The sequence below is a fragment of the Plasmodium gallinaceum genome (assembly GCF_900005855.1).
Source record: "Plasmodium gallinaceum strain 8A genome assembly, contig: PGAL8A_v1_77, whole genome shotgun sequence".
NCBI classification, from domain to species: Eukaryota; Apicomplexa; class Aconoidasida; order Haemosporida; family Plasmodiidae; genus Plasmodium; species Plasmodium gallinaceum.
In genome coordinates, this window is record NW_021628240.1 from 25,200 (window position 1) to 35,170 (window position 9,971).

At 18.3% G+C, this 9,971-nt stretch overlaps 1 protein-coding gene across 1 annotated transcript, besides 2 other annotated features; it reads right to left on the minus strand.

Moving 5' to 3' along the window:
- Nucleotides 1–234: 234 nt before the first annotated feature.
- Nucleotides 235–858, minus strand: PGAL8A_00265200 (gamete antigen 27/25, putative; the record flags this gene model as incomplete). The annotated part of the gene is made up of 1 exon (XM_028671626.1): nt 235–858. One exon carries the CDS (start codon nt 856–858, stop codon nt 235–237), a length of 624 nt encoding a protein of 207 aa, XP_028528260.1.
- Nucleotides 859–2,730: 1,872 nt separating this feature from the next.
- Nucleotides 2,731–3,215: a repeat region.
- A 3,784-nt stretch (nt 3,216–6,999) lies between these two features.
- Nucleotides 7,000–7,704: a repeat region.
- Nucleotides 7,705–9,971: the final 2,267 nt, after the last annotated feature.

Sequence of the window (9,971 nt, forward strand, 5' to 3'; positions counted from 1 at the left end):
TAATGTTACATTAAATGAAATAAATCGATTATGCAATACTTCAATTTTTTTTCTTCCAATTTTATGATGAAAATTTTATTTATGAATAAAAAATTATTTAAAGTTTTTAATACCTTAATAATTTTAAATATATTAAGGCAATGATAGTGATAAAATTTGAAATTTTTTTTGTATGACCTCATAATATTTTTAATAAATTATTAATTTTATTTAAAAAAGTTAGAATTAAGTTAATTAGCAAGGTGGTTTGCCATCATCAGGTTTTAAAGGTAAATCTTTTGCAGGTCTCAGAGTTAAAAGACATAAATCACAAAGTAATCTTTGTACTCTCTTTGCTGCATTATTTAATTTCTCTTCTGATAATTTAATATGCGTGCACTGTTCATGTTTTCTAAGATTAGATTTTATCAAGGCCATATCATCAATAACTTTTTTTCTTTCTAAATTACCTTCCTTATTGCATGTTTCGAAAAAAACGTCTGCACCTGCCTTATCCTCTGCAGAATAAATTTCCTTTACTTTGAATATATATTCATCTGTCAATTTTTCTTCAAAACAAAAATCACGTAGACGATCACTTATTCTGTATGACATGTTATCGTGAAACTCTTTTTCTATTAGAAAGTTACATTCATGCATTCCAACATTAACAATTTCTTCTTTTATCGCATTATAATCTTTCAACTTTGCTTCCATCTCACTGTTGCTTTTACATTCCTTTAGCTTACCTAACATAGAATTTGTTGTTTTAAATTCTACATCACAACATCTGAAAAAATTATCAATATATTTTTCACAAGGTCTTGGTTTAGTTCCTGGTTTTAAGGAAGGATTTTCAGTTACTTCATCTACAGCCATATTTTCAAATAAATTAAATGTATTCCTTATTAATTTATTATAAGCTAATAAAATAATAAATTCTTAATAATTAATAAAATATATAAATAACTCTAAAATTATAATTTTCTTTATAATATGCAAAAATTATACGTATATATGTAGTGTTTGTTCAATATAAAATAACTTTTTATTAAAAAAATCTTAAATACAAATTTTTTTTAATTTCTTTTTATAATTTAAGAAAAATAATTTACTTTATAAAAAATTTTTTTTTTATATTTTTTTTATTTACATTAATAAAATTTAAACTTTGTTTTTAATTATAAATTATTAATTCTAAAAGATATTTTGCACACAAATTTCATATAATTTTAAAATTGCATGCATGCACTAAATATGAACATTTTTTTTTTAATAAAGAAAAAAATTACTATTCCTGTTTATCCTCCTTTAATAAGTAAAATTATATTTGAAAATATTATATATTATAAATTTAAAAAAAAGAAAATATATAAAATTTTTATCTATTATATTAACTTTAAATTATGATATATATAAATTTAAAACTCACATTGAGCAAACCAAAAAGTATCAAAGCGTATGAAATACATATTTAATTAAAAATTCAATAGCATTCTTTCTAGTAATAACTTTATATTTTCGTAGAGATAAAATAGAAATTATCAACATTAAGCTATGTTTTGGACATTTTTAAAAAATTATTAAAAAAAAATTTATTTATATATATAAAATTTTTAGCTTTTATACAATATTATAGCAAAAATGTACATTTTACACTTTTTGTTTTTAATTATTTTTGTAAAAAATTTTAAAATAAAAACTATTGTTTTTTTTTGATGTAAATTTTTATAAATAGCATGTATAATTTGGAATAAGAAAATGAAAGAATTTCAATGATACTAGCTTTGAAAATTAAAGAAAATATTTTTAACAAAATTCCCCTATCCTGATTTTATCCATAAATGGTATTATCAACCTATTTTAAATGATATTCAGAATTTATTAAATAAATATATTCTTATTTTTGCATATTAGAAGCTAGAATAATATAAAAATTTAAGTTGATAAATTAATAAAAAAAAGTATTCTATGTTTTTTTTTCTTTTCAGATAATACACTTAAAAGAAAAATTATTGAATTATTAAATAATATTTTTTAATGTTTTTTTTTTTTTTTTTTTATCAGAGGAAACATAATATTTAAAGTTTACGTTAAAAATTTATAAAAATGTAATACAAAATATTACATTTTTTTATTATGTAATTTAGTTTATATAATAATTAATAGCTTTATTATTTAACATTGTTATTAAATTAATAATTTTATGTAAAATATAGTTTTAAGACGAGTATAATAAGTATGAATTTCTCTACAATCTCTTTAATAGTCTGTATATTTAATAGTGGTTAAACCATTGAACAGTCTGTTAATAATTTATCAATTGTTAATTCCATAACATAGCAAGTATTAAACAAATAAATTAAAATCATTAAGAGAAAATTCTAATTGTTTTATTTTTATTAAATTAAAATATTAAGAAGATTAACTTTTATTAATCAATATCAAATATTAATTACGTTAATTATTGTCAGTTAATGTACACATTACTCCATGTATATAATGTTAAATATTAAATTATTAATCTTTCATAAAAAAAATATTTTATATCCGTCATGATCAAAGAGAAAAAAAAATTTTTTTTTTTTTGAAGTTATCATCCTTTTATAAAGAAAAATAAAAAAAAAAAAATGATTATTGAAAGAAAAATGAATATTTTTTTTTAAATGAGCGTCAAAAAAAAAAAAAAAAAAAAAAAAATCACTGTAAAAATATATCTATGTTTTTTTTTTTAGTATACATTTATATGTGTGATTTATTAATTGGGTGTTTGCTGACTTAAATTAATAAAGAGCATGTAGAGTTAACTCTACAGTTTTTATGTATTTATATTTACTTTTAAATGCTTTGAACGATTGATTCTTAATTATGTGATATACTTCGTTCAGCATTCATTAATTTCAAAGGTATTTATTTACATAAACAAAGGTATTTATTTACATAAATAAAAATCTTTCTTTTTATTAAAAATTTATATCCTCATTGAATATTGATTATTAATTAAATGTATATTACTTGTTTCTTTGTTAGGAGTTATGTTCAGCAATTTAAATATATTGCTGTTGAATTAACAGACGTAAACAATTAGTGAAAATACAAATTAATTATATGTATATTAATTACATGAAAATTTTATTATTACATGTATAAAATTTTTTCTTACAAAATTAATTAAAATTATAATTCGTTTCCCAAAAAAAAATATACTTGTTTTTTTTTTTATCAATTTTTTTTTTCCTGACGGTATTTTTTTTTTTATAAAAAATACAAACAAAAAAATTGATCATATTTTTTTTTTTTTTTTGTGTGTGTGCATGACCAACTACGCATTCTTCATATAACTAGTCCTTTTATTTTCCAAAAAGGTTAATAAAGCCTTTTATTAACCAATGTGTTCACATTTTCTTCGTATTTTAGCATGTAACAATAAAAATGTTTTTACTTAATTAGTTGAATATCATTTAAAATGAATTAATATTTTTTATATGATTTTCTTCATTAGCTTGGGAAAAATAAGGATATTATTTCATTTTATTTTCTCTAACTAGTTTTACAATCTCAAGCACTTTATCTTTTTATCTATTTTAATATCTCCATTGTCATTTAATCGATGTGATGTCGTCATATTTCTTTTATAAATACCAGAGTAGTCTTTATGTTTCAATTCATATAGACGTTTTGACTTATTATTAGTCTTTTCAATGTATTATATTAAATCTCATAATTGAGTATTGTGTGTTTTCGTAGTTTTATTAACTAATAGTTTTATTTTAGAAAGTATGGTTTGAATTTTTTAACCTCTTTAATATATAGCTGCTTGATTTATTAATTGCTTATTCATTGACCTTTCTAGAATATTTAACAAATAGAAAAATAAAGAGCATGTAGAATTTCCTATGCTAATTTAATGAATTTAAATTTAATTTTAATTCTATAAACTAGTATGCTGTCTATAGTTGATTAATAAAAGGAATTATTAACCTTTTTTTTGAGAATAGAAATAGCTAACTAAATGAAAAATACTTAGTTAAATATGCAAGCGATAGATAAAAAAAAAAAAAATTACTTGTTAATTTTTTTTCCTTTTTTTTTTATAAATAATATATATAAAAAAATATATTTATCTTTTTTTAAAAAAAATTTAATGGTGAATAAAAAAAATGTTTGCAAAATATTAGAAGTTACTATATGACAATAGAGATTCTTTGTAGAGAACTTTTATTTTGAATTTAAAGAGATAATTTTATATACTTAATAAAAATTTTATGTTTGTAATATATATATAATTTAATTTCTATTTCTTTAATTACTTATGTTTGTTAACTTGAAAACAGAGAACTTAAGTTGCTAAACATTGTTCTTAACATTATAGGTAAAATATATACATTTGAAATTTTATAATCCAAGAGAATTTAAATTTTTCAATAGAATTATAGGATTTTTATTAAGTCAAATATATTCTTCTTGAAAATAAAGAATACTAACAAAGTAGAATACATAAATACATTTTACTTAATTTATAGCATTTAAAATTATACAGAAATTCATTAAATTATTTGGGGTAACTTGCTCCTTATTAATGTGTTTGTTGAATACTTTATAAAAGTTACTGAAATGGCAGTTAATAAATCTCCATTCAAGTGCTACATATATAAAAAAAAAAGAATTATCTTTAATTTTTTTATGTTTCTTTTTATAAATAATATATATAAAAAAATTATATTTATTTTTTTTTGAAAAAGATTTATTGGTCGAGAAAAATAATTTTCGAAAAGAGTAATAAGTAATCTATTGACTAGAAAATTTCTTGGTAGTAAATTTTTATTTTGAATTTAAGAGAAAATTTTATATACATTTTAATAAAATTTTCATGTTTGTAATGTTTATTTATTTTTAATTTGTATTTCACTAATTACATGTCTCTTAATATAAAGGTAATGTACTTAAATTTCTAAGTATAATGCATAACATTATAAGTGAAATATGTTTAAGAATCAATGTTCAATGAGGATTTAAATTTATAATAAAAATAAGGATTTTCATAAAAGTAAATAAATGCCTCTTGAAGATCAACAAATGCTCAACGAAGCAAACCGTTGGTCTATAAATAATATTGCATACCTTTTTTGTATAATATTTAAATAAATAAATATAATAAAAAACATTTTAAATTGTGCATGCGAATCGTGGGAACAATGTACAATCAAAAATGTATGCACTTAAATAGTTATTAGAAAAGTATGTACACGGAAATAAATAAATCTTTTTTTTCATAGTATTTACAATTACAAAAAAAAAAAAAAATATATAATGTAATCTTAAAAAAAAAAATTTTTTTTTGGAGAGAATTATATATATATTTTTATGGAGAATAAATATATTTTATGGTAAAGTGTTTGTCTATAAATAATATTGCAGATCTCTTTTGTATAATATTTAGATGAATAAATGGAATAAAAATATATTATTTAGTTCTTTTGGAATTTCAGGTACAATATGCTATCATAAATGAGAACACTAAAATAGTTACTCAGAAAGTGTCTTCACTAAAAAAAAAAGTAATTTTTTTTTAATTTTTTTTTTTTTTGGGTAATGTGCAAATTATAGTGGACTGTGTATCATTTTTAACTTAAAATGTAATATTAGAGAAATTACATCTTGGAAGATTGTATGAATTAACTTGAAAAAAATAATTAACTAATAAGTAGTATTTGATGTTGATTAATAAAAATAAAGATTTTAAATTAAAATTAAATTAAGTAGAATTTACCCTATATTCTCTTTATTAATTTGTATGGTTGGTACTAGCAAAGTCATTGAACAAGCAATTAATAGATCAAATATATAAACCTAGTTTACTTGCTTATATTATCATAAATTATACATAAATTTATTAAATTAATAGAGTTAACTCTACATGCTCTTTATTAATTTATTTATTGTGTATTTTTTTATTGAATGCCTATTCAATGACTTTGCTGAAGCATTAAATAAACAGATTAATAAAGAGCATATAGAGTTGTCTCTACCAATTTAATGAATTTAAATTTAGTTTTAATTCCATGAGACATTAAACCGTTTTATATATATAGTCTAATGTATTTAGCATTTCTTATTTTTAAAAAGAATTTATTTACATTAATAAAAATCCTATATTATTATTAAAAATTTAAATCCTCATTAATTATCAATTTTTTACTACATATATTTTATTTATAATATTATGAGAAACTTTTAGAAGTTAAATTTCATTTCTTGCAAATTAACAAAATATAAAATAAATTATATAAATGCTACAAAATATGAAAATTTATTTATTGTTAATATAAAATTTTCTTATATAAATTTAAATAAAAATATACTACAAGAAACATTTTAGTCTATAATTATTTCTTCTATCTTTTAACAATTTAAATTTATTTTTTAAAAAAAATAAATACATTTTTTTATTTATTTAAAATTTACCATGAGAAAACGAAAAAATTATTTAATTTTTTTCTCTTTTATCTAGCACTTTCATGTCTATGTATTTTCTATATATCTATTATTTCTTTATTACCAAAAAGGTTAATAATCTCTTTTATTAACCAGTAGGTGAAGTTAATTCTACATTAATAACTTCTTATTACTTTTAATCGAGACATTTCACCAATTGTTTGATTTCATTTATATAATATTTCTTTACCTAATTTCTAGTGTTTTGACATTAGGTTTCTCTTGCATTTTAATGAAAAATTTATGTTCATCTCTGAGTTCCATTATTTAATTTTTTCAGAGTTTTGCATTATTCTCAAATATTTTTTTTAACTAATCTTTGTTTGTCTCATAAGTTAAATTAGATTCTTCAAACATGAATAATTTCTTTTTTACATTTTTCTAGATTTTTTTCCTTTTTTTCAGGTTTTACTTCTGTAATATATATATATATATATATAATTATTATTGCTTTTAGCAATTGATTTGTTAATTGTCTGATTATTTTGCTAGAGTATTGAACAAACGGATTAATACATAACATATTGGTTAATAAAAGGCTTCATTAACCTTTTTGGCTATAAAAGGACTAGCTATGTGGAGAATACGTAGTTAGTTCGCTAACTAAAAAAAAAAAAAAATTATTGGAATTTTTTTTTGAGATATGTTTCTTTGGAAAACGATAAAGATAAAAAAAAAAAAAATAAAAAAAAGATTTATTATTAATTTTTTTTTGGAAGGAAAGAGATTTTAAATTGAGAGAGAGATATTTTTTTTACAAAAGATAATAATGTTTTTTTAAAAGAGTTTAATTTGCATAATATTTATATTTTGAATTTATGAGAGAAAATTTTATTCATATGACAATAAAATTTTCACGTAACTAATATTCATATAATTTATTTTCATCTTAATAACTGTTTATGTTTGCTAATTCAACAGCAATATATGTAAATAGCTGAATATAACTAACAACAAAGAAATAATTAATTTACATTTAATTATTAGTCAATAATCAATAAGGATTTAAGTTTTTAATAAAAACAAAGATATTTATTAAAGTAAATAAATAACTGTTGAAATTAAAGAATGTTGAACGATGTAGAGCACATAGTTAAGAAGTACTCGTTCAAAGCATATAAAAATACATATAAATACAACAAAATCGTAGAGACACCTCTACATGCTCTTTACTAATTCGTTTGTTCAGTACTCGAGTGAAGTCACCGAACACCCACTTAATAAATCAATAGGATAATTTTTCAGTAATTCATTATTATATATAATATTTAATATTATGATTAATAACATAAGTAGAAAACTCTCTATATTCTCTTTATTAACTCGACTAGTTAAAAAACTATAAAAGTGTTTGAATAGAATATTAATAAATCAAATATTAAGAAAACAGTTTAATAAAGTCTATGCATATTAGTTACTGTCTATTGTATTAATTATATCAATATTTTTTTTATGAATTAATAATATTTATTTAATTAAATTATATAACATAAATAGTTTATTTAATATAAATATTAGAGTTCTTTATATAAAAGCATATTAACACAATTTTTTTATTATTATGAACATAATAATTATTTATTATATAATATTTATCTAATTTCATGAAAAGTTCTGGCTATAAAAATAAAATTTAAATTCTCAATATAATTATCTATGAATATATATAAAATAATCTTCATTTATGCAAGTTAATAATTCTCCATAAAATAAGAACTTATTAAACAAAAAAAAAAAAAAAAAAAAAAAGAAAAAATAATATTCATTCAAAACAGAAGATAATTAAATTTTTTCAAATTAAATTGCCTAATTTATGAAAAAAAATAATTACAAAAGAGTAAAAAAAAAAACTATTAATGAATATATTATTACTAAAAAAAAAAAAGTATTATTCAAGGAAAAAAATTAAAATTTCTTTTATATTATATATATATATATATATCTGTACGACAATATTTTTAGCCATATTAATAAGGTATTTTTTTAAATATATTACATTCCTAATTATTTCTCTGCATTATATTAAAATTCATTTATTTAAAAAGATGAACAACACATTTTTTGAGTAAGAATATAATTTTAGTATTTTCTTTTCTATAAGATTTTTTATTAGAATTTTATACATTATATTACTTTAATTGTACCTAAAATCTTATTTTTCTTTTATTACATGAACATAATAGAAGGAACTCCATTTTATTATATTTGTTATTATTAATTAAATGATAGTTATAATTAAAATATGCATGTTACATCTTCATTACCTTTATAATTTATATTATGACACATATTATTTTTTTTATATTTATGTAGTTATTTATAATGATTCATTAATAAATACATGATAGTAATTACTATTAATTTTTCATTTTCTTTTATTGAAATGCTATCATTTTTTTAATGATAAAAAGTATGCATGTAATCAACTTAAAATTAAATTTAATTTTTCACTATAATTAAAATATATACAAATGTAGTGACATTACTATATTATCAATGGAATAAAATTAAAATGATTGTTAATTAAATTCTCAATATATGTTATGTAATGTATCTTCATAATTTTGATTGTAAAATTAAAATTGCTATTATTATTACATTTATTTTAAATGCATGTAATTCCTTCATATTACCCTCTTTTTACTTATTTTTTTTCATTTTTCTTACTTTTACAAGTATTTTATGTATTATACTGCAAATTAAAAAATAAATTAATGCATGCATAAATTTTTAATATAATATTTTTTCTAAAACTAAAATTCTTTTAATTTTATACCATTATCATGTTAAATTATAATAAAATAGAAAACCACAATAATCATAATTAGAAAAAAATAAAAGATTTCATTGATTATTTTTAAGATTTATTATATATAATAGTTTAAAAGTCTATATATATCATTGTTATCTCCATATCATGATTTAAATTATAATAAAATTATTTTTCATTTTTCTCTTTTTATTATTATTATCACAATTGAACTATTGTAATCCTAAGAACCAGAATATCATTTTACATTCACTGGAATTTTCAAATGGGATAATGTAATTATTAATTTTTTCTCTATTCATATGTTTTTTTTAAATTATATATTATCTTTCTTTTTTTAAAAATAAGGCGAATTTTGTACATTTTGAATTATTTTTTGAAAAGTTATTAGTAAAGGAAATACTTAATTATTAATCCTTAATAATTAGTGCATATATGCAACATTTTATTGATAAATTGTGTTTGAATAATAATTACCTTAACATATTTATAAAAATTTATAACAAAAATTAAAGCAAAATACCCTTGAAGGGATTTTTTTCCTTAGATACGTTAATATATATAACTTTTTCTATATATATTTTAGTTGTTTTATTTTTTAAAAAACTAGTAATATTAATTATACCATAGAATATATAAAAACATATATAGAAATAACAAAAATAACATATAAAAACTAATTTCTAATTAAAAGCATATTTTATATTTTAAATAAAAGAAAATAAAC